This window comes from Idiotropiscis lumnitzeri, chromosome 14 (assembly GCF_059441095.1).
Source record: "Idiotropiscis lumnitzeri isolate Australia: NSW breed Sydney's pygmy pipehorse chromosome 14, RoL_Ilum_1.0, whole genome shotgun sequence".
NCBI lineage: Eukaryota > Metazoa > Chordata > Actinopteri > Syngnathiformes > Syngnathidae > Idiotropiscis > Idiotropiscis lumnitzeri.
The window spans coordinates 15,331,180-15,357,209 of NC_142404.1; the positions used below are offsets into that span (position 1 = coordinate 15,331,180).

General features: G+C 42.3%; 1 protein-coding gene across 1 annotated transcript in view; it reads right to left on the reverse strand.

The window, feature by feature from the left end:
* Nucleotides 1–200: 200 nt before the first annotated feature.
* The window catches only part of pdia5 (protein disulfide isomerase family A, member 5), a 30,752-nt gene continuing 4,922 nt past the window's right edge, over nucleotides 201–26,030 (reverse strand). The window contains exons 2-17 of the mRNA XM_088315102.1: nucleotides 24,447–24,573; nucleotides 22,765–22,852; nucleotides 17,521–17,604; nucleotides 17,391–17,436; nucleotides 16,841–16,933; nucleotides 16,514–16,574; nucleotides 16,154–16,221; nucleotides 15,154–15,245; nucleotides 12,928–12,999; nucleotides 11,869–12,005; nucleotides 9,510–9,580; nucleotides 9,228–9,391; nucleotides 8,479–8,609; nucleotides 6,612–6,682; nucleotides 1,673–1,807; nucleotides 201–1,456 (exon numbers count right to left, since the gene is read on the reverse strand). Coding sequence (XP_088171228.1) covers nucleotides 1,376–1,456; nucleotides 1,673–1,807; nucleotides 6,612–6,682; nucleotides 8,479–8,609; nucleotides 9,228–9,391; nucleotides 9,510–9,580; nucleotides 11,869–12,005; nucleotides 12,928–12,999; nucleotides 15,154–15,245; nucleotides 16,154–16,221; nucleotides 16,514–16,574; nucleotides 16,841–16,933; nucleotides 17,391–17,436; nucleotides 17,521–17,604; nucleotides 22,765–22,852; nucleotides 24,447–24,573 — 1,521 coding nt within the window. The 3' untranslated portion in view covers nucleotides 201–1,375. The remainder of the gene's footprint in view (nucleotides 1,457–1,672; nucleotides 1,808–6,611; nucleotides 6,683–8,478; nucleotides 8,610–9,227; nucleotides 9,392–9,509; nucleotides 9,581–11,868; nucleotides 12,006–12,927; nucleotides 13,000–15,153; nucleotides 15,246–16,153; nucleotides 16,222–16,513; nucleotides 16,575–16,840; nucleotides 16,934–17,390; nucleotides 17,437–17,520; nucleotides 17,605–22,764; nucleotides 22,853–24,446; nucleotides 24,574–26,030) is intronic.

Genomic DNA, 26,030 nt, shown 5'->3' on the forward strand with positions numbered 1-26,030 from the left:
CTATCCTGCATGTTTTAGATGTTTCCCTCCTCCAACACACCAGATCCAAACGATCAAGATTGTTATCGGGCAGAGCTGATGCTGATGAGAAAATGAGCAGGAAATTTTTCAATTAAAAAATGAATTGGCTCACCAAAAGCCTACGTTGGATTTTCAAAGAATTAATAATTTTTTTGTGACATGTAATTAAAGTAAAGGCATTTAGGAAAAAGTATGATTTCATTTATTATTTGCACAGTAGGGGGTGATAGTGTACAGCTGATTGAACAAAGGCAACAATGACTTCTTGGCATTAGTGAAACACGCAGGCAGACACACGCACACGCGCACACACTTCGGGATGAGACGGATGCTCTTCCTATTCTCCCAACGAACTGGAATGATCTCACCAGACGTTCCTGCTTGGAATGTTCCGGTAAAAACGCCACACAGGACAAGGTATTATTCTGTTGTTTTCTTTTTTGTTGTTGTTATTTGGAAAACAACAAAACTGAAAAAAAAAACAAAAAAAAAAAAACGACAAACACAATCCCTTTAATTGCGTCTCGTGATCCCTGAGAACCTTCAATTTACCACGCCGGAACCCAAATATTTGATGATTAACACAAAAACTTTAGTTGGAAATTGTAAGACGTGTTGAAATGTGGATCATGACCATATTTGCAGTATGTTTGAGATTTCTCTGCGATTTGATTTCAGCAAAATTGGAGATAAACATTTTTCATCGTGGTATCTGGAAATGGACAAAATATAGAGGCTGATGCAGTCTCATTTCTTTGTCACACAGCGACACTTTGAAACCAACAAAATTCATAAAAAGAAAAAGAAATCAAGAATTCTCAATTATCCTTGACATGTATGTAAATGGGCAGACAAAAAATACTTGAAAAATGTCGGATGACGCCCATATTTGGAATTATTGTTTTCGATTCAAAAGAAGCCCAAACAAAAGGCACCCGGCCTCTGCTTGAATTCTTACTATTATAAGGCAACCGTTTGAAGACAAAAACTCACCCTTTGGCCTGGATCGATGTAACGCCACGTTACTACGCTAACCATAGCGTTGCATGTTGATGAGCAGCCACAAACAAGATGGTGGACGGTTCTGTACAGGAAGTCTGCCGGGACCCCCTTACTGCCATCTTGGGGATTGCATAGATTAGCATGTAGCTTGTCACATAATCAGTCACAGTGTCCAGGCGAGTTAAGAGTACTATGTTCGCCCCCCCAAAAAGACAAAAAAAAATACAAGAAAGTGATTAGCGTGGTATTCAAAATATTTGAGGTCATTTTTTTTCTCCTGTGTCAGTGCTGATGGGGCCCTTGAAGGGGGTTGAGGGTTTGGGGTGGGGATCCAAGCAGCCTTCAATCATCATCAGAGCTCCTCTTTCTTCTTCAAGACTTTTTCCTGATCGCGGCCTCGCAGGCTGCGCATGAACCCGATGAAGCCCGCTTCCTGGAAAGAGGAGAAGGAGGAGGTCACACTACACACTAAGATGGCGTAGTTAATAGAAGTGTTCTCAAGATATTTTCAGCATTAATAATGCGTAAAAATAACATATGTGGGGACAAGCAACGGGTAGAATATCGCCAAAATGTTATATTTGTCATCTACACGTATAGCCGTGACGTTCCGAATAAATTGGTCCAAAACCTCTGAGTCAAAACTCACCCCGCGATCTCCGTGGTACTTGTCCACAAATTTGGCGTAGTTGTACTGGTTGAAGGTCGGGTAGCCCTCCACGCCCTCCTGCTTGCACAGCTCGTGGTTTTGGCCCTTGGTGCAGTCCACCGCTGCGTACGCAATCTGAAAGGATCGGCAACAGGAACTCTCGGTCAGAACAGGACAATATACACCTGTGATGAGGATTTTGTTTCATAGGAGGGGCTTGATTTTATAAATTAGGGCTAAAATATGCCTGTCACTATTGTCACATTAGCTGTCCGTACACAGCATTTGTGAATGAATATTCAATATTTGAAGAAACATCGCTCAGGGAACGCAATGATAATTGTCAATTAGCCCGTAGCATTCGCACGAGGCAAAAACTAAGACTAAAACTCAGCATGTGTTGTCTTTAAATATACAATCTGTGTATTTATTTTTACCGTCGACTCCAAAAGGGGTGTTTTTAAACGGCTTAAAGCACATTCAGGGAAGGCAGAATAACATTCTCATCACACGCTCTGAGCAAGTAACACTGTGCATTCATGGTGCGTTCAAAGCGCAGGAATTTGCATAGACATGGTGCTGTTGGGCACATTAATCATTTTTATTCAGTCGTATTTTCACAAGAAGCCAAAGCTGAAAAAAAGAATACATTTTGATTCGCCCAGGCCGACCTGCTCCCAAAGACTACCCAGGTAAAAAAGTTCAGAGCATTTGAGTTATGCACTTTCTGGAAGTTTCTGGAAATCTTGGGTGGCTGGCTGTGCTGACGAACAATGATTGTTTGAAAACAGTTGTAGCTTTCGCAACACATTTTCACACCTGGCATTTAATGCCAGTTTCCCGTCTATACACATTTTTAAAATTATTTTTTAATTGGGGAAGCAGGGAAAGCGCATAGTTAGGTGGACTGATGACGAAGTTCAGGCACGTTTGAGCATTTTAGCAACAAAAGCATTCTTGTGACTTTGTGCTACATAAAAGGTCTGAAAAAAGAAGGCGAGAGCCACAATTCCACTGACATTCCGCTCTAAATGGAGGAAAAGTGAAACTGCAACGTGTAATTAAATTATACGTTAAAGCTTCTTCCACAAACGACCTTTAACGCACAGATTCACACAAAAGTGGCCATCATGTCAACTCTTTAATGGTCTTTTTTACTCTTTGGGTACAGATGTTAGCGCTCTGTGTGCTTAAGACGGTAGATCAACACCGTAAAAATGTACAGAAAGGATATACAATGCCTATAAAACGGCCTTTTAAAAGGTCCAGCCTGCTCGATTTTTCTTACGTGAATCAAGGTTGATTCCGGGCAGGCCGTAATGTCGATTAGAGACAGGCGGGGGCCGATGAGGCGTAAAATGTCGAGCCGGTCCTGGCGTCATTTTCAGGACGGCTGAAATGTCATGGCGGTCTCTCAGAGTGCTGAGTGGCGCGTATCGCGTGGTCACGCCAGCGACCGGGGGAGATGTGCTGAGGAGAGGAAAAGGCGCTAAACGCTTTAGCTCGCCATGTGCTGACAAAGAGACAGCCAAAATGGCAGCAGGTCAGCATAGTTTGTTTGCTTAAACGCTTATTGAAAGTAATCATTTGTGGGTGAAAAGTCGGACAGCATACGAGGTGTGACAAAGAAATGAGATTGCGGAAGTTAAGCGAAGACATGCCGATTAGGTTTTCGATTGGAGCGGCGCGCAAGTCCCGGCGCTATTTTTGCTGACTACTTTCCCTTTGAGCCTCGTTTTCAGGATTTTGGAAAGGACGTAGCATGACGACAGTAAACAACAGCCAAGTGCTTCTCAATTTCATTCTGTTTCGCCTTCCGTAGGAAGAGGAAAACATTGAGTTTCAGCCTGAAAAAGGAGATTCTTACTGTCGCCAAATTTTATGGGCAATTTTTTTTGTACGTATCGCTAATTGTTAGTATCCATAAAATCAACAAAAATAGATTTTTCGTAAAACGGCAGCGAAGGGATAAAGCACGATGTGTTCCACACACGACTGAAAAAGGAGGCACCGACTCACAGCTGAGAACAGCGTTGGACATAAAAAAAAAAAGAAAAGAAAAAACTGAAAACAAAGCAAAAAAAAAAAAATTAACGGTAACCCGAAAACCCAAAAAAAACGGTACGCAATTCCGATTTGTAACGTTAAATGCGCTTGTTGAGGCACACGTGAGCGATCAATGCGAGATAGTGACAGCACAAAATCCTCACCAGTCCACTGCCAATCATCTTATCGACCCGCTCGCCATTGATTGTGAGAAACACGTAGCGATGCACAACTTCCTGTCACCAACGCCAAAATGCACCACGTCAGCAGGCTGCGAATTCGTCCTGGAGCTCAGCTCAGCGAGCGTCCAATGACTGACTCTGGTGCAGCCGGGTGAGGTCATTATTGATTTGTAGGGCAAAGGGGCGGGGCGGGGGGGGGGGGGGCGTGTTCCGAGGAGGAGGATGAGCTTTAACAACAAGTCAATATGTTCGAGTCCAGTGCATTACGGGTGACAGGAGGAAGGCAGCGCTAGTGGAGACATATTGTCCTCGGAGAACATTGAATTCGAGCGCTGTCAGAACGGCACAAGAAGCTATCAGTCCACTTTCAACTTACTGTCTTATTGTAAGTTTTGCGGGGGGAGGGGGGGGGCGATTAATGAGAGTTTTATTGTGATCTGTACAATTTTGCAGGATTGAAGGGGGGGGGGGGATTACAATAGTCTTAATGTGAAGTGCACAACTTTTTGAGGACTTGCAGAAGTCTTTGGTAATTCACATTTTATACAAAATGATAAGCAGTAATAAAACAGACCCGGAAGTACGGCCTTGGCGACACAACTGGCTGGGGTTGTGGATCTTATTTGAGTTCGTCTCAATTTAACCTATACACTTTTTGGGAGATCTTATTTGAACATTCATAACTTTTCAGGCATGTACAGTTACATTATTTACCAACCTTTTCAGGATTTCTAGTATTTTTATTTCATTTTGTTAAGGTCGTCTTATTTTTAGAGCAGGGCACTTGACCCTTTTTTTGCAGGTCAGTCGCCCGCCTCCCGACCGCGACCCAGATACCCTTCCAGCCTCGACTCACCGGCCTTATTTATAAAAATTGTCGGCCCCCGACCCCATTAAAAAAAATAATAATAAATAATAATAGAATGATTAAAAATAGTGTATTTTTAATCGTTTTGAGGGGAATCTACAATGATAGGTAGTCTTGTTTTAACAGACTTAATCTGACTTCTGGGGGGGATTAAGGTACTCCTCAAAGTAACAGGTAAGGTGCTGCAGTCGTATTTGGATTCAGGTTAGTCCTCGTTTATCCAGTGCAACTTTTGGGGGAATTCATGGTATGCTCATCGTTAGGTATTCACATTTTCCAGATTTTCTTTTGAAATAAAAACAAATATGTCTTGTTCTGTTTGTTAGTAGTTGTTTTCTGAGGCACAGGGCGTCTCCGCTTGGCTGATGCGGTAGGGAAGATGTTTTTGCCAGGAGTGACCTAACAACCCGCAACAATGACAACAATGACATGAGCCTCAAAGCGTGTTGTGTTGCACGTTCAGTGAGGCGGGTTGCCTCAGAGAAGAGCCTAAGACGCCATCTGACAACAATTTAAAAGCAATTGCGAGCAAATGCAAAACGAGCGGCCTCCAAAAGGTCGAGAGTTACGGCGAGTTCATCCTGATGCAAGCGCAATACGACACGCTCGCAACGTGTGAGTCAGGAGCTATTATGCGATGATGGAGGATGAAGGTGTCCTCCCGTGACTGCCTCGACGCGTGCCTCGCCTCCCGCGGTTTGATTGGCTTTGTCGCATTCCTTGCTGACACGCGCCGAGAAATATTAGCCGTGATGCAAGGGCGCTTGTTCAACTTTTGAACTTACCTCAGTAGAAAAAAGAAAAACCAAACAAAAAAACAAAGGGGTGAGTGTATGGTATTTGTGTGCAGGTACACTGCGAGATGACGTGTCCAATCAGATTTTACGGAACTGTAAATTCAGTCCAACGCAGCCGTTCTGAAACTTCACGCACTCCCCGACACTTAAAAATAAGTTCATAAGCAGTCAGTATTATAATTTTTTGGAATAGCATTTGTTTGTGAGTTAAACGTTCATACTTATTTTCTATTTTGTAAACTGATTGTATTAATAAATTATAATTTTTATGATGTGCAAAATTTTTTTTTATTACTATGGAGCCTTGAAATATGAGTAAACCAGCTGAAGTTTACCGTCACACTAAGCATCAAACCAAAGAATTACAATTAAAAAAAAAAAAAAAAAAAGTACACAAATTTGTCTTCCACGAGCTGACGATTTCACAGCACTTCAATTTGTCCACACTGACTAAAATACCCGCCGCCTGAGATGGCTAAAAACAGGTAAATTTTACTGCTTAACACATATTCCATAAATGCAAGATTAATGCATTAATTAATGCAAATGCCGTGTTTAGACTAGCGGAGGCGCATAGAACAATTTTAATTTTAATGCTAATACAAATGCAAAAATCCACATGCAGGCTAAAAAAAAAATGATCACTTAGAGTAGCTGCAAAAAGTCTTCTTGGTTTGTGTCTTCTTGACTGTATTATGCCGTCCTCTAGTGGCCAAATCGAGCACACCCGAAAAATCTGATGAATTAATCACGATGCAGAACCGATTAAATTGTTTTCATTTCATTCTTTTATTTTTTTTCTTACAAAGTAAATATTGTAGTGTGTTTTGACTTAAGAGCATTGCCACAAAACAAATTAATCTCTTATCTCAAGGCATCGCTGCACATAAATTTGAAAGATGTATTTGACTATTTTCATTATTTTTTAAATTGAAAAAAAAAAAAGCAATAATAGTACCATCACCAAAATAATGTTCACTTGTGAGTGATTGTTTATTGTTGATTATTTGTACTTTTGAAGGTGAAGCGCATCAGTGTGGACTCACCTTGCGGTCTTCTCTGAAGAGTTCCGCTGCAGTCGTGAAGTGAGGGACGGCGTTTTTACAGTGCGGACACCCTGCCAAGGAGGACGACAACAAAAGTGTCACGCTGGCCCACAACAAGCATCCGTCAACAGCACGCCGCGACGGAGGGTGTTTTTACGTGGCCTTAGAGCGCATTGACAACCGCACAGTCAATCTTTTTATGGACGCTATAAACACTGTCACTTTGACTCCATTCGCAGTCAACATCTTATTATAACGTCAACACAAAACGTCGAGAGATTTTGGGAGGGATTTAAGGTGGTTTTATATTAAGACGTGCAACTTTTGGGGGATTTCAGGTAGTTGTGTTTTAACCTCTGCAACTTTTTACAAAGATTTACGGCAGTCTTGTTACATTTTTTACCCAGTGTGCAACTTTTGGTAGGGTTTATGGTAGCGGAGTTTTAACCTGTGTGACTTTTTGAGGATTTACTATTATTTTGGTTTAAAGTTTGCGACTTATGGAGATTTAAGGAACTCTTATTTTAGGATGTGAAAGTGTATGGGGAATTTATTGTCGCTTAGTTTAAACCTGTACATTTAAGGATTAGAAGTATGTAGTCAAATTTCAAACAGAATATCTCTTGCAGGATTGCAGCTCGACTTATTGAGTGAAACCTTTAGGGGATTTAAGGTAGTCCAATTACAACTAGCCAGACTTTTTGTTTAAGGTAGCCTAGTTTTAACGAGTGAGACTTTTGCAACATTTTGTGACATGCTCAACATTTTTGTAAAGAAGTCTTATTTTAGAATGTGCAACCTTTGGGGGATTTAAGGTAGACATAATTTAACCTATGCAAATGTTGCGGTTTTACGGTCTTTTTATACAAGGCTGTGCAACCTTTCAAGGATTTACGCTGTTTGTGTTTTTTTTACCCGAGTGATTTTTTTTATTGTTGGTTTTTAAGGTTGTCTTCTGGAAGATTTAGATTTTAATCACCTAATCATGCAATTCCAGCGCTCGGCAATATTCCGAGGGGAGAATTTGGCCATGCGGTATTAAGATTATTCGCTAAAAGATGATTTTGGTTTTGTTATTTTTTGTTACTTTAAAGCAGGGGTGGGCAAACTTTTTGATTGGTGGGCTACAATGGGTTCTAAAATTTGACAGAGGGGCCGGACCAAGAGCAGATGGATGGAGTGTTTTGGTAACATCACCTCATCTGAGAAAAAAAATACATTTAATTTTAAATGAAAGTGAACAAAAGCATTACAAAAATATATGTCTTTGAAAAACCACAGTATTTACAAAATAAAACATTCACAAGTTTTATTCATTTAATTTTTTTTTTCAAGTTTGACGGGCCGGATTAAAATGTTTAATGGGCCGCATGTGGCCTCCGGGCCGTAGTTTGCCCACGCCTGCTTTAAAGCATGAAAATGAGGCAACACATTTGAAGATTGCTGCTTCTTCAGCTGCCAAGATTTTGTTTTTTTTAATGTTCCATGTAGCCGACACTGACAGGATGACTCATTCTCTTCAGATATTTCCATGGTTATAAAGCTGTTACACACTTCCATGTTCATAAAGACATGTTAAAACCAGGTGGTAGTGTGATGTTTTCTTTACTTCCCCGCAATTGTTGGATATTCTCCGTCTCCCTGGGGTTTAGGTGGAGTCCTAATGCCGCACGATGAGGAGATTTTGGCAACTGGCTCGGACTTACGTATGTCAGCTGGTTAAAACCCAGGAAATGATCACAGCCGATCCCAGAGGAGGACTGAGATCTCACACTTCAACAGTCCAAATATCCAACTTCAACCAGTATGTGATATTTTAAAGACAGTAAATTTAATGAGCCAAAGTTAGTGAGCATGTGAGTCTTACATGGAGCGTAGAACATGACCAGGCTGTGTTTCTTCTTCTTCAGGGTTTCTCGGAAGTCCTCCGAGCCAAGATGGAGGACGCCGGAGGGCTTCTCCTCCCAGGACTGCTCCGGTGGGGGCGGGGCCTGCGGACTGGAGCATGGAGAATCCTTAAAGTTTCGCAGCAGAGAAAAAAATCCTGCACTTTAAAATCGGTCGACATTAAATCCGCAGCAAGTTGTGCAGGTAAAGTAATACTACTGTAGATACTCAAAAACTTGCAGAGTTTAAAACAAGACTGCAGGTGCGCTGAATTCCAAGAAGTTGCACAGGTAAAATCCAAACTAACATAAACCCACCAAAAGTTGCACAGGTCAAAAAGAAACTACCGCAAAGTCCTAAAAGTCATCTTAAAACAAGACTAATGTTAACTCCCCAAACATTGTTCGTACGGTTAAAACGATACTGCCTCTTTTCCCCTGAACGTGGTCAAAATTTTAAACAACGAAAGAATCTCAACTGCTATAAAAGGAGCGTGAGCTTATGTTATGTGCTGTATTTTGCCTTAATGGAGCCTGTAATTACAAATGATGTCAAACTTCCTGCACATTTCCCAGTTAAGCCTCCCCACCCCTGACTTTCCCCCACTGGAAGCACATTTTCCATTGATTTACTAAAAAAAGCAGACAATGTTCACATGAAAAGTAGACGAGAAAAGTGCGTGTTAGGTCATACTGGCATGTTTTTCTAAAACTTGTGTCTCTCTCTTACTTGTGCATAAAGTCAATGATCTTGTCTTTGGTGCGTACGTGCGGCAGCGTGTACATCTCCTGTCCTTTCTCAAAGTACTTCAGGGTGGGAAATCCGGAAATTTTGAAACGATCACCCACAGCCTTGTGGATGGTGGCGTCCACCGCCGCCAGCACGCCCGGACTCTGCCAAGGCACATTTCAAAGCAACGATTAGAGACAAAAGAACAGCAGGGAGGGGAGGAACTAATCAGAGCCACATTACACCACACACACACACCAAAAAAAAAAAAAAAAAAATCACCTTTGGATCTTTGTTGAGCATTTGGGCAGCTTCTTCATAGTCTGGTTTAATCTTTTTGCAGTGTCCACACCCTAAAGATGCACACAACATTTCAACAGGATGTCTCACTCAAAGACCAGAGTGGAACGAGTTTCTCGCTCTACAAGACGCCACCTAATGTAATATCGTGCTAAATCGGTGTCGGATTAGAGTCCAGGGGCAAAACTTCTCTTAACTCATTCACTGCCAGCACAGGTAAAATGAAAGTACGTCTATATCCGTCAATGGTAGCGAATGAGTTAATGAAGAAGGCTGCCAGAACGCGAGCGTACGCACAAATTGTCCCTTTCAGTAAATCTCTACAAAAACACCACAGCAGCACCCGAGGCATTTAATAGAGCGTGAGCCCGGCAAACGCACGCAATATTTGTCGCGCGCGGCCTCTACAAGACGTCGCCGGTGAAGATGTATGGTCGTTTGATGGCGACACCCTCCGCCGCCGCGTGGAAGTAAATTGGTACATTTCCAAAGGTGCTAAATTGCCCTTGTCAAAACAGTTGAGCGCCTCCTTTCTTCAGCGCTGGTGCAAGCTATAAATCAGTCGGCGTGGTGGAGGAGGGACGAGGCTGCCAGGCGTGTGATCATGCAAATTGTGTCCAAAAAGCACTTCCTTCTCCTGGACGAGCACGCCGCACAATGGACACCGTTCAAAATCAATAGGCTACTCGCACACACGTGGCGCAGTCGTCCCTGAAAAGTTCCACTCGCGCTAAACGCAGGCATTAGAGTGCATCTGGAACGTTTTCACAGCAGTTTTCCCACATTTTTATTTTCTAATCTTGTTATTACAACATGGAACATGCATTTTCTCCTCAATTGTACACGACACATAATAAAAATAAGACCCAGTTCATGTTAATATGATGTCTGCCATGTTAGTTTCTCCCACAAGCAGCGAGCTGTCGGTTGAAGTGTTTTATATACGTATGTGACGTTTTAACGTGACAGCAGTTGATTTTATTTGTGTGCGTTTGAGATGTTTATTACCCCTGCCCATACATATCAGACGGGTTTACTTCTTTTGACTCTCGCATCAAGCTGATTTGCATCTTTGGTGACAGCCGTTTGAGCAGTTTGACAGGAAGGTTGCTACGCTGGCTTCGCCTGCGAGCTATAGACTTGAGTGTTTCATTTTATGATTTGCGTGACATCAGTATTTGCTCATTTTTACACTTGCATGATAGTTTTGAATGTTAAAATCTTGTTTAATCACTGCCTGAGTTCGAGACGGGTAACGTTTTTAAATATGATGGCTAATAATCGCATCGAAGTTTGAGCCCCGAGTTACATGTCTATCTAAAACGTTCTTGCAACATGAGGTATAAAAATAGCATAAAATCCTGAAATTGAAGTAATTTCCTGTGTGATCCCAGCAGTAACGCTTGCTGCCAAGTGGTCAATAAGGAGTTATTGCTCTAAAATAATAATAAAAAAAATCTGTGTTAATATCTTCCTGATGCAAAAATTGGAGTGGAGGGATTGTCTTACGTTGTCTAGTTAAAAAAAAAACAACTCCCGGACCAAAAAGGGTACAGAAGAGTGTCAAACTTTGCTTTTCGGAGCCATGGGGCAGAAGACAAAGTTGTTTGCGGTAATGCGCAGAGTGATGACCTCGTTGGCCGAGCAGGATTGTTTGCGCTGAGAGGTGGACAGAAAATGTAAGATGATGGCGGGCGGGAGGAGAACCATTCATCTACACCGATGACAGCCACGCATTTGCCAGAGTGCAGCCAGAAAAGCTGTGCGAGTGTGTGCGTGTTCTAAAGAGAGGGGGGGCGCATGGACGAAAGCGCGCACATTTAAGCAGATATTTGTGTTCAGTTCCAATCAGGAAATAATCGAATCAGGATGACACAGACTGAAAATCGGCCTGAATTGGAGCACTTTTCATCCCCCGTGACCAAAGTGAACAAAGGCTCGATAACCAGATGTCTCAAAACGATTCTCTTAAGTGATTACCCTGTATGTTAAAAGTGCCACACTGAGAATCGTAAATGTTCAACCTGCTCAATCGTTACGATTGTTAATCCATGTGTGTGTGGGCAACCGATGTTTTATATCTCGTGGTGTCGGGTCTGTTAAGAGTGATTATCCGGGAGTGAGGAGTGACTTTTTTTTCAGGGCCAACAATTGTAAATGTTAAACCTGTTTGAAACTTCAAATCTTAATGCGCGTGCTAGCCGGACCGCGGAATTGACTTTTGTTCGTGCCAGTGCAACCTCAGAGGCATAACATTTACAGATAGTAATAAATAATACCGTGCATGTTGTTGATTGATTTGCATTTGTCGGTTTGGGGTGGAGCATCACGCGATACCTACAGGGGGCGTAGAACATGACCATGACGGCTGGATGCTCCTCCATGAAGCCATCGAAAGATTCGTCTGTCAGGTGGAAGACGGACGAATCTGTCTCAGACCAGGACACCTCAGGAGTCTTTGGCTGCACTGGCTGAGGGCTGAAAAGCAAAACAAAATGTGTGAAATGTGTGTGTGTGTATATAAATCAGACACAGATGTCCAGCCTGAAACCAAAATGTCGCACACACAAGCATGATACACAAACATGTCTGGATGACATCACACGTGTACACTGCCAATAACACATGCGCATGAACTTAATAAACATGTCACTCCATGCACTACACACACACATTCACATACACACACTCTCAGCCCTCTCGCACACACAATTGCTGTCTTTCTCTCTCGCACTTTCTAACACACGCACCCTCCCGCTCTTAATTCTCTCACACAGGAACATATGCGCCCAATTGTCACACAATCATCTCTTTCACAGTGATCCATGGAAACCCCCCACTTATACAAACTTGGTTGTTTTTTTTTTACACCCATTCACAATAAAACACACATGCGCGCACACACGCAAACAAAAAAAAAAGGTTATCACACATAGGCAATTCTCTATCCCAAAAATTATCCATCCACCACGTCCACACAATTTTCTCAAATGCAGCAATTATGTACCAAACACCCAATTCTCCCAGGAACACAAAGTAGCTAGCACACTACTCTAAATTACAATCAATTCTGACACACAAAATGATCTCTTTCGCACACACGCGGACAACAATTCTCTCTTTCTCCCTCACATGTATAACACAATAACGGCAACACGCACTTATAATTTTTATAAGCATAACCCGATGTGGTGTTCAATGCTTATAACGATGCGAGCGTGCGACCTTCATTGCTTGGTGGGAACAGCCGTGCAACCCCAAAGACACGCATGCACACGTGTGGAAGCATTAAGCACAGGATATTTACCACACGCATACATGCATATTTCACATAGAGTGACGATAGAGTCACGCATCGACTCCAGATGTTTTAGCAAATAGTGGCGCTCCGACGACTCACTTCTTCATCCATTCTGCGATGTCCTTGGCTGTGGCCCCGTAGTTTTCATAGTGGTAGAGGAACTTGCCCTTCCTAAATAACACACAAAACGTGACAATTATTGTTTCAGAGGAGGGCTCATTTGTGGAACTTGAAAATATATTTTTTTTTAAGTAATGACATTTTTGCTGCCGATATTCCATACACACAAAACAACTCCTGCTCTACAAATTTTGGTCTTGACTTTTTCCTCAATACCTCATACAATATTTCTGCCTTGATTGTTATTTAAAACATGATGAGCGCATTCAAATATTGGCTTATCTGCTCACTGGTCAGCTTTTCCAGTCACGTCAGGTTGAGTAAATGTCAACCCAGCAGTGTTCCTCGTCATAAAAGAAGGCGAGTAAATTAAACGAGTCTAGTACACACGTCCGCGCAGCAGGTGCAGCGCTGCGATAGCTCCACGGCTGATGAAAGCGCTTTAGCCCAAAAGTGATCAGCTGCTGTTTTATCAGCGAGATGCTCTTTAAACTGCAGCCACTGGGCCGGCATGGTCATTAGTTGGCACGGCACTGGTGTTAATGTGACCCCCCCACCCTCTCACTGTGTATGTGTGTGTCGACAAACACACAATACACACACACACACCCACACACACACACGAGCTGGCTAACCCCACGAGCACTTAATCAGTCCTCATCTAATTAAAGGGCCAAGCTGGAATGAGAGTGTTTAATGTGGAAATAGGAACGATTAAGCTCCTGCACACTGCAAACAAACTCAGTCAACATATAAAAATGGCTCGCGACGCCGCCAGTGGCGGTGGGAAGGAGAGCAAATAGAGTTACAAGGTGGTGGTGGTGGTGGGGGTGAGGCGTGTTTTGAAAGATCCCAAAGCAACCATGAGGAGAATTGAGTAGCAGATCAACAGATGCCTGCTTATGACCTTGGTCAGACAATAAACACTTTGGTGTGAAGGTTTTATCAGCCTCTTTGGGTCAACAGATGCTTTGTTAAAAGCCAAACCCCTTTTGAGCGACACGGTCAATGAGGTATTTATATGAACATGTTTTTTGTTATGGTTTGCTGCGGTGTAAAACCACACTGTCATTTTTCCTGTCATGAATTTTGCAGATTTCGACTAATGTGAGCATTATATGTTAAATGTTCTCAAACGCCCCCACGGTTTTGGTCTGGCCGCCTTTAAGTATCGCTGTTGGCCTTTTAAAACACTTGTCTCAACAAAAACCTTGCTCCTCAAATTCTTGGTCTTTATTTCAATTTTTTAAAGTCATGATATCAACTTGGTCGCAGCTCTTTGATCTTGTCTTTGCTTTGTTTCAACCTCTCAACCCTTGCAAGGTATTGCTCACTCTCAACCTCTTAAAGCAGGGGCAGATTCGCCGGTGCTTGCAGAATGACCCGCGTGATGGAGGAGCCGTCCACCACCACAACCGGCAGCTGCAACACCAGCAAAAATTAAATCCAAGTACCCGTCAGTCGTGCATAATATTCATTGAGAGTTGTGCGCAAGGCTCGCTATCAGCAGCTCTTTTCTGGACTCGATCCTTGAGTCATTCCATTCAGCGCAAGTCATCAGTATAGTAAGGCCAGAAAATCTGCACTGTGCAAAATGGTTTCATGCAGTTATGCAAGGTACAACAAAATACATAGAATTCTAATTCTATTTTCAAATAAATATATAAATAAAGTAGGACTTAAAGTCGAAGCCAGAAAGTCTGAAAAAGTCGATGCATTGACTCGAAACTCATCCCCTTAACGTCTCGGTCTTGACTGGGTCTCAACCTGTCAAAGTCAAAGTCTTGAGTCACTCTCAACCCTTCCAAGTTTCAGTATCGGAGATCAAATGTAGAAAGCACTTTAATCAACCAGAAAAAGAAAAGAAACAGGAAAAAGTTTTTTGTTTTTAAGTTTTCTTAAATTGCCTTGAAATGCCTCGAGTCATTTGAGTCAAGAACAAAAGAAGCAAGGTCATGGTGGTGTTGAAATTTGGGAGAAGATAAACACTTTCGGAGCAAGCAACACCTGTCAGCTTCAATGAATCCTCCACTCAGGAACGCTTAAGATCCTTCAAGCTGCACTGAGACGACTGAACACAGAGTAGGCACCGGACAAGAGGCCATTTTTTTTTAGGAGACGTAACTGGACTCGACATGTCTGCCGTTTAAAAAAATAAATAAATAAATGACTGAGAGACTCGTGCAGGAAGGAAGGAGCACTCACTCGAAGTAGCAGAAGGTCGGGTAGCCTTTGACGCTGAATTCTTGCTTGAGGCCATCAAACTCGGACGGGTGCACGTTCATGCCAGCCAGAACCTAAAATAAATAAATAAATTAGCTTTAGCATCACATGCAGTTTTTCTGTCCTCCAATTGTTTGGTTTGATCAAAATTTATTTCAGCCAATTTTGATTAGCAAAGCCAAAACGTCTGCTCACTTTGAATGAGAATAATACAAAAGCAGTACCTGGAACTCACTTTTGCGAAAGTCATACTGTTCTTTTTTTGATAATCACGGAATGCTGAGACACAATAAAACTATTTTGCAAATTTTCTTTATTTTCGCTCATTTTCACCAGGAGATAAAAGCAGTGTCATCGCTCAGCGGATCTTAAACTCAAAAGAAAACACAACGCGCAGCTCGTTGAGGAAAGGTAAGATATAATTTTCTTCCCAGCCTGAACGACTTGGTGCTTCTGAAATATTTTCAAAATCAAAAGACAAACATTGGTTATGGATGGCAATTTCATGGCATCAAAAGAATGAGGGGAAAATCTGTGGATCTTGTGATCTAATTTTGGAGGAGAGGAGCAATCTCTAGATTAACAATGTATTTTTTGTTTTTCATCTTAGTCTCACGTTGCAGCCAGAGAGTGTACTTAACTGCTTCAAACACACAGACAAGACCAAAATAGGAACTTGCAAACAAATCACACCAAAACCAGCAGACATTCAAACAGCGTCTTCCCTTTTGCCATTAACTCCCTAAATAGTTGACTCAAACTCTATAGTGACACGACGCGAGTGTTTGCCAACTTCACACACTCCTGTGGCTCATTATTATCATCATCATCACCGCACGGATCATTGTAGCCTCAGCCCTGTACATATGCTTGGCCAATAAATTGATTGAGATTCTGATCTTACAGCAAGTCAATACAAATAAACAAAAACCGACAGTATGAAGAGCCAGACAATTAAGATGAGATAAGTGAGAAGACGTACGTATCGCCCTTTTGTCTCCGTGGCAGCTTGCTGAAAGATGGGCTGCATCCTCTTACACACGCCACACCCTGGAAAAGGGAAACGACAGTTTAGTGGGAATGCACCTTGACGCTCATCTGCCTTGTATACGTTGGACACATTTTACAGCAATCAGTAATAATGAACAATTTTAATTACCATAAAAAATGTGAAGTGTCGGAAGCACACTTAGCCCCCCCCCCCAAAAAAAATAGGTCAAGGTGCGTTTAAACAGGATAATACTATACTGCATATTTCACTTATTAACTCCGGCGATGTAAATAGAGAGAAGTCTTTTAAAAAAAGAAAAAAAGTTGCCAAGGTTGTTGCGCAAACACTCACAGGGCGCGTAGAACATCATGAGGAGCGGCCTCTCCTCTTTCTTCAGCAGCTTCCTAAAGTCCTTCAAATAGGCAAAGCCAGACAAAAGTGTGTGAGGAGCACAATAAAACCATCACATTTGTCACAATGTCTCAGAAAGCTCTTTCATCACACGGCGCAACATTGTCACAGCAGCCGGAAAGCCTCCAGACAGGCTCCGACATGAACTGCTTTCACAGAACAGCTATGAGGGTCCTTGGGGGTGGCGGGGTGAAAATATCATCTAACCTGTCCGAAAAATCATGAACATTTCTTTAAAAATGCACCCGAGGCAGCCTCGAAACATACTTTTTCTGTTTCTACGTGGACGATGTCTTTGGCTTCTGGGTTTTCCTCCCACAATGGAGGCCCTGAGGGGTCCTTTAGGAACGCCACCATGGACTGAAAGATGGATGAGATACATCAAAGACAGAAGGAACAATACATGTTGCTGTCTGGACACACTTTGGGCTGCTTGATTATGCAAAAAAAAAATTCTCACAATTATTTTAGTAAGAATTGAAATCCTGATTATTCAAACAAATTTCTTTGATTAAAAAATATAAAGACAAATGTAATTCTTTGAACTCTCCCTCTCAAAAATCTTTTTTTTACAATTATGCCAATTTTGTAATTAAGTGTAATAATCGTATTTCAGTTTTTGTTAATAGCACACCTACAACCTTTAAAGTTCATCATGTGTATAGTATTTTATATCTAAAGACCTTGAATGTGCCTTATTTATATTATATTTAATGATTGTACCAGTAACTATAGTCATACCATTCCCGTACGTCCTCAAGAAAACCATTGAGGCATCTATTACGCGAACCACCAACGCCCTGAAACGTGTGCTTACCTTGAAGGTGGCAGGCCTGTTGTACTCCGTGTGGAAGGTTCCATCTCTTTGAAAGATTCAAAAGGGGAGTGCACAATCATGCTGGTGAAGTTATAAGAGGAGTAATTATAGAGTTTCAGATTGAACTCACTTATAATGCAGCAGCTCGGCAGCGCCGCTTTTGGAGCTGGGGTCAACTTTGACTTTCTTGCACAGCTTACGGCCCTCCGAGTCTCTGAGGAGGCACAAATTAAAAAACACTCACATGCTTGGCAATTAAATATTGCCCATCTGTCGAAACATAGACCCTGACTGAATAGGAAGGAGGTTAGAGCAGAGCACGGTCCATGTTTTGGGCTAATTCCTGTTACCGCTATGTGGTGCAATGACAAAATTGAGAATGTGATGCTTGAATCCCCTCCAGGAGAGAAGTTAAGTCATTGACAGCAAATTTATTCAAGATCAGAGTTTGCGTTAGGAGACTTTCCTGCTTCATGGCTAATCATCAAGAACCCTAAAATCAGAAAAACAGAATGTCGGACTAAGTGCGTCCTGTCACAACATTCGCAATTTTGCATTGTCCAATTAAATTGCTCAGCTCACGGTCTTCAGCCACAACTGATGGACAAGCTTGTCCGACTTCACATCAATCGGATGAACTGGAGGGGGATGTTCCCATTTAATGGCAAATCAATTTTTGTCATCAAGCGTCGCCCGTTCATCTAGTATACAAATTTTGTGGCAATCGGGCAAATTCCCCTGAAGGACTTTGTTCGGGTATGAACCTTCTTCCCGTTATTTTCAACTGGTTGTTTCTAAAAAGGTGCAACAGATTCTGTTCAATCTTAGAGAATCCATTTGTGTTATGACCACCATTGATGTTCATTAATTGCACTTTTTGAGTTAATTTCTGCAGGGTAATTGTTTGGTCAATGCACGCTAGGGGAAAAAAAAAAAAAACAGAACATTGTGATATGCTGCACACACTTGTTCTCATCAGAGTCAGTGTGGACAAAGGCGCCTGCTAAATTAGAGACGTGATTGTAATTTATGACGCTAAGATAATGGAAGCAAGCGAACCTTAGGCCAAAATACTTCACGATAAGTAAATGAAAAACGGCTCACGAGAACCAACCCTGGGTCATTTGTTTGAGAGCAAAAGAAAAAGTCGCCGGCTTTAAAAACATAACCCCTCTCGCGTGGAGGACAACGAGCTGGAGAAAAGACGGAGGGAGGAGGGGAAACCGTGCCAAGTAGCTCAAGCAGACAATTAGTTTGGATTAAATGTTACGGAAACAGCCAAAAGCGGTTGCAGCCCCTTGGTTTGTTGGATTTTGACATTTTTAATTGAGTTTGTACATTTCTGCCAGTGAGAGGCACAGCGGAATCTCTTAAGGGCGTGGCAGGCATCTCACAAGAGCGGCTTTTATATTGATTAGAGTTTGTATTTAACGGAGAGTCATCAAACTTTACCACCATGCTCCGACCACAGGCGATGACCAAAACTCAATTTGTCGAGTAGCTCGCGACAATTTCTACACGGTTCAAATTTGCCAGCCAGACTAAAAAGAGTCGAGGGCAACTCTGTCATTGAAGGACTTCTAAAAATGTTCGAAATAACCCTAAAACTACTGCTTCAATTAAAAATAACCAACTTCTTGTGGCCTTTGGCGCCTTGACAAGACGAAGGTATCGATTCAAATTCCCCAAATCGATTCAGTTTGATACAAAGGGCCCAATTTGATTTGTTTTTCGATTCAATTAAGGATTTCACCCAATACCAATTTGACTTTGGTATGGAAGGCATTCTCAAAATAACCAATGCTGCAATTAGTACAAACCTCTTGCTGTAACTTGGTGCATTAGTCAAAATATGAATATTTACATGAAGAATTGAAGCCAATGCTGTTACATTAATCATGTAAGTTTTATTTAACATGACCTGATCAAAACAAGAAATCTGCCTTTATGCTTGCTGGCGCTGACTTGATGGTGATGATGTAGAAGATGATGATTAAAAGACGCCTGAAAATGGACAAACTAACCCTAAAATGGCTTCAGGCGCAATACTTGCAAAATGATTCAAGGAATCAGACAATTTGCACTGTATAATCCGGTCCTAAATTAAATAAAAATGAAAAAAAAAATCCAATTTCCCACCGGTCTGTCAATCAGAAGTGATCATTATAATCTGCATTTTAATGGCGCTTTTGCATTTGGATGACATTCGACAGGTGCACCTCATGAAGCGGATGGTGGGTTGCTCGTATTGTATGCTGAGCACAACATGCGGCAATTAAGTGGTTTATTTTTGTCGGGAAAATTATTATGCATCCCGCCACCTCCACATGCTATTAACTGAGTGTACGGCTTCTTCAATAAACACAACAGAACACGCGCGGTGACAAATAACAGTGCCGCTCATAAGCGAGTCCATATTACGAGGACGCTACGGCAGCCTCGACACATTCGAAGCAGGTGCGCCCTTTTGGAGAGAGCATCCATTTTGATGTCCAACAAACGTAGGATTCAATTGCGGGATTCGAAAATGTCTGATTTACAGATACAGTGATCCAGTCGCCTCTGATTTCAGCCTCAGGGTGTTTTAAACCTGATACACAGGTCACAATGGCACCGGTGACCTTTGAGTCACACCTGCCGCCCCCCCCTTTTGTACCCTGTTCATCTGATGCCATTTTGTATCAGATATCAAGGTTTTTATTGGGACGTGCCAGACTTGAAGTCATCGTTATGAAATGAAGCATTCCTGGACCCAACATGGCCATGGATTTTTTTTTTTTAATAATTTTGAGTCTTTTTTCCTGTTTATTTTTATTGAGCAAAGTGACTTTTTTCATGAATTCAAGTAGAGCTGCAACGACTAATCGACAACTAATCGATTAACAAATTAATTGATAATTATTGTTGAGAATTAACCGTTTCGATACCTTTCTCAATCTGAAAACATCAAAATCCTCAGAATTTCAGATTCTCAATATTGTCTGATCTCTTTGCGTTTAATCCAAATAAAGTGTTGCTTTTACTGAATTATAAATTTGTGCAATTTCCACACCACACTATCAATTTGAATTACTGTCCTGTTTAGATGGAAATTCAACATTTTTTTTTAATCCGACTCTTTGATTAATGGACAAAACAATCGACAGATTAAGCGCTGATTAAACTAATCGTTAGTAACAGCTGTAATAATTGAATTAATAATCCACACATTTTGAGCCACTGCGAGCCTGAGCTCGATCAAACGTGGTAATTTATTTTATTTTATTTTTTTTTACTCATCGGATTATTTCCAGCATTTTCCATTGTGCAAGGTGGCAGTTATCATTAATAACTGGCCAGAGGAACCACCTGTGTTTATTCCTTTTGTGCACGGTAGCTCTTGTTATGAATAGCCGCCTTTCAGCACACTCTGGAGCAAGTGTAGCTTCCAGAATGAGATCATTCATTTCTCCATTGGATGCCACTTGGCCAAAAAGCAAGTTCCTGGTCATCTGCTCCCAGTATGTCACATTGGACTGGTGATGCTGGCACACCCGACTTGTGTCACGCCGCCATTCGCTTCTTTTTCTCTCGCTCGGTCTCTCGGCCATGAGCTCAGGCACTGAGCTACCATTTGCGCCGGCGGGGGCACATATGCCAGACGGCGCAGTGTTTGGCGACAAAACCGCGGGGGGACACTACGATGGATCTGGCTCGTTTTAGCTTGGGGGGGGTGAGCCAAGTTCTGCTGAAATTGCTGGAGAGGGAAGAGAATACCACAAGCGCCCACACAGTCAAACCTGACTCACTTTAAAGGTAAAAGCAAGGGAGCGTTTCAGTGCGACTCAAAAGGAAGTCGCTTCCTTCCTGGCAGTTTTACCGCTTGATGATAACACTCTTTGTTTTTCCGCTCAGAGAGCGGATGATGACTTGACAGGCGGAGGAGGAGCGGGGGGGAGGGGGACATATAATAAAGCCAGGAAAGGCAAAAAGAACAACACGTCAAAGTCAGATCATGACGGCTGTATAGAAAACAATTTCTCAACGGCGTCTCGGTAGCGTCTTACATGTGTTTAATGTAAACAAGCGTGGGCTGGAAAGACAGCTGACATCAACCTCAAAGGGGGAATAATGAAGAAAAGAAGGAGGACTGCGACAACTGGCTGCTCGATTTTGCAAACAGAAATAAGTGGATAAGTGAATGAAATCACAATTAGAGCGATATTGCTCTAGCTTATAACTTGCAAGCGGAGGATTGCGTAAAGCTGAACACGCTTGGTTTGCAGCGCTTTTTCCATAAAAAATGGATCAATTGATGCAGAGTAATTGCAGCTTTAAGGTGGCTAAATTTCAAGGGCCTCATTAATCTAATTTAAAAGCTTTCACTCATTCAATGAGACCACTAGGAGCGGCCGATACAAACTGGAAAATACAGCAATTTGTTTTTAAGACATGAGCATTGTATTTAAGGATGTCACAGCCTTTGTTTTAAAAAAGATCAACTTTGTAAAGGACCTTAACTCCTGAGCCAAGTCATTCATATCAGAAGTCACCATTTTAATAATACAGGATTTTTAACTCATTCGCTACCATTGACGGATATAGACGTACTTTCATTTTACCTGTGCTGGCAGTGAATGAGTTAAAAGAAAGAGCCACACTTACATCACCTGATAGAGACAGTAGAGTAGATTAAATGAGAACTGGAGACTTGGAGCTGCTGTTCAAACCCAGTCTAGCCAGTATAGAAACCAGTTCAACTAAATGCAAGTGCCCAATTATTCACTGTCTCATGTGAAAGAACTCACCAAACAAGAGCATCTTCAAAGCCAAGCGTTCTGAACGGAAGTCACTTTTATGCTCGACAAAGCTGCGCCTGTAGGAGGCGTCCTCTGAGGATTGTCCCGGCTGACAGCAACGAGACAAACTCTGGCAAAAAGCTGCAGATGTTCACGCTAAGTTGTCAAGTGCGAGGCAATCAAGTCATTTATAAACCGGCTGTCTAGGTGTACTTGTAGCACCGGTGGGGGAAAAAAAAAAAGAAAAAAAAAGGTAAATTGCGCAGATGGATGGCGGCGGAGGAGCTATTCCGCCAGAACAAAATGCCCCGCCCTTTCGATGGCTGTCAATGAGATCTCGGTGGTAATGTCGGACCCGATGGCGAATCATTTGCAGTTCGATGCGGCCGTTTCCAAATCACGAAAGCGCTTACTTGAAGTAAATTGTCATTGTCAGCGGCAATTGAGGTATTAAGAATTGCTCCTCAAATGGTGAAAGAAGAGCAGCGAATAATTTTCTTTCCTTCTGCAAACGTGGCACACAATTTGTTGGATTTACATTCATCGCTTTATTATTTCATCTATAATCATACCTCAATTTGAATATTAGTACATACCCACAGTTGACCCAAGCAATGGTGCCTTGGCCCTTGACCGTCTGCGCCACGTCGGACAGCAGCTTCAGGTAAGCGTCGCTGGATGTAGCTGTGGGCCAGAAAAGAAGAAGAATCCTCTGAGGACGTGCTCCCATTCCAAAAGGAAGCATTGAGTTACCGAGGGACCGCCGTCGTAAAGAAGAAAGAGAGCGGCGAGTATGGGTTGAGGGGTTTAGGCTCTCCTGTCTTTCACTCGCCGGAGTAGTGTTACATCAGCTTTCAACAATTATACAATGGTGAGGACCAGACGGAAGATGGGGACGACTGGACGCTGACAGAGAACTCGTCAGTAGAGGGGATCGGCTTACTAGAATATGAGTAGTACAGCGCTAAATATCAAATTCAAAAACAAAAATGACTTAAGTAGAAATGAGATTCGAGCATAGGAAAGGTGTCGAAGTCAACACGAAAAAATCTTGACAAGAATATGTTCTATGCAGCCGCACGGTAGTCTGATTGATGTTGCGTATGTGGAATATGAGTGAAGCGATCATTTTTGTGCCAGTTTGTCAATTTCGTCGACTGAATTTGACATCGCAGTTGCTCAGATAGCGACCAATCATGGCTCAGCGCCATAAAACAGGTCAGTCGTGATTGGTCGCTACCTGAGCAACTGTGATGTCATTTTCCCTCAACGGAAATGACCAAATACCATGTTGAGAGTCGTGACGAGATCATGATGGGATGCGATTATTACCACACCTGGTTTGGACCCAAGGACAAGCAATATCGCAAAGCTGCAATTTCAAGGGGCAGAACTGGCAGAGCTGGAGCACATTAGCGGCGAAGGGTGCCAGCCAGAGCAGCAAGCTGTTGTGTATTAACGACACCGTAACCAGCCCAAGTCTGCTGGTGGACTCAGCACAGCAGTGATTCTAGGTGGGCGGTCACGGCCGGATGAACGGCGCTAATACCACACCTGTATGCACCTACGGCACCAGGTACGTGAACGTGCGTTTTGGTGGAAGGTGTTTCGACTGCCATTTTGTTATGGCCTTCATATCTACACCACTGTTAGGCGGTGACTTTTTCTGGGAACTTAACCAACTTGTAGATGTGACCCTACACACTCGACACCGGAGCAAATAGTTTTTCACCAATAATTTTCCCCAATGCATTTCACTGGGCGCCAACTTTATTTTTACACAACCAAAACTTTAAATACAAACGAAAAAAAAACCTTAGTACACATTCATGTATGTATACTTCAAAAAAAGGGTGGAAAATGGGGATAAAAAAAAATAATTTGTGCTTCACAAAAGTGGATTGTCAGGCTTTAAATATTAGATTTTTTTTTTTTTTGTCAACAATACCAACAGTGATGTAAAAGCTGAGTTAACACCGGACTAACTTGATATTTTACGCCATGGGTATCAATACTCTACCGTAAGAAACAACGACACGCTTCATCACAGAATTGACATTTTGTCTGACACCTTCGGTCGACCATGTCCAAAATATTGACGCTAGCCACCATCTTGGGACAGCTCACCTTTCAAATCACTTCGGTGCTTTGATTCAAAAGGAAAAAAAATAATATTGATTGTTGGTGGGAAAGGTGTTAAAAGAGAAGTTTCAGGCCATGGCAACGGGTTTATTTATTAATTTCCTCTACAGGCTTGGACAATAATTTGACTCTGTACCTGTCTTGGTGTAGAGCACCAGAACGTTGGTCCTAGTCCTGAGCAGTTTCTTCAAGTCTTTGTGGTCGCTGACCTTCTCTATAAGGGGAGACACCTTCACTGCATCCAACACCGATGTTATCAACACCTGGCGATATAAAACAAAGACAAATGACAAAAAAATAAATAAATGTGTATCATAGCAAGGAAATACATCCGGCGGGGATGATGAGCCGGCCGCTTTCTCAAATCAATACGTATCCCGTTAGCGGCGGCTGTGATAAATAACGATATTAGCGTGGTCATGATTTGTAGCGCGCGTGGAGAGCGACATCAGCGGGAAGAAAGCTGCTGATCTCAGCAACCTCAAACCCAACGTCATTGAGGTGATTTGATTTTTCTTCCTCCACGTATTTCGGGCCTGGTACTCACATAAGGATTTTTTTTAAATATTTTTCATCTGTGACAGAACACACATGCAAAGACAGAAAAAGCAGGCGTTTAAAAGTTTGGGCCATATTGTGCTTTGTTTGCTCCGATTGGAAAGTTAGGATTGTTGGCTCGACCCGTTTTGGACAGACTTAACACCCTCAGACAGAAGGAGAATCTAAAGCAGGGGTGGGCAAGCTTTTTGATTGGTGGGCCACAATGGGTTCTAAAATTTGACAGAGGGGCCGGACCAGGGGCAGTTGGATGGAGTGTTTTGGGAACCTCACCTCATCGGAGAAAAAAAATACATTTAATTTTAAATGAAAGTGAACAAAAGCATTACAACAATATATGTCTTTGAAAAACCGCAGTATTTAGAAAATAAAACATGAACAAGGTTTAATCATTAAATTTTTTTCCCCAAGTTTGGCGGGCCGGATTAAAACTTTTAACGGGCCGCATGTGGCCCCCGGGCCGCAGTTTGCCCACACCTGATCTAAAGAGCCAATCTTACGAACTCGCTGACAATGCCATGACATCACGACTATTCTCATCCGCAAAGATTCCAATATTTTGGCATGGGTATGTTTACGGAAAATGAAAAGTAATGACACACATGTCCAGGCAGGATCGTCTATTTTGTTCTCGGGGTGCACTCTGACCCCCTGAGATACAATGACGCTTAAAGATGTCGTTAAAAGTCTTACAGCGCATCTTTTAGCTTCCTCTGACTTTGCACGAGTTGCTTCGGCGAATGGTAGCAAATGGCCAGAGTGGAAACGGCAGCACACAGGGACAATTTAATCAAAAATGACAAGCAGTGGCAGCAAAGGTAACCGTGTGCTCTCTAATTGGCTTGGTCGCTGCGCATGCATGCTGGGAAGCGCTGCTTTGGATGGCGAATGGCGAACAAGAGCTGGACTTGATGAGCGTTTTCACCCCGCATCTGTCTCGCTTATTTTTGCGTTTTAATGACCAACTGGGCTGCTTGTTGAGTCACAGCATATTCAGAGAAGTTTAGTGACAAGATCAACAGAAAGCAGCGTCGTTATTTACTTGGCGAGGCACATTGTTCACTTGAGAAATAAGTAGCCAAAAAAAAGGTGTTGATATTGCGACTTTGGTTTGTTATTGCTTTTTGTTGTCTTTTCTGTCTCACCCCCGCTTTCAAATTAC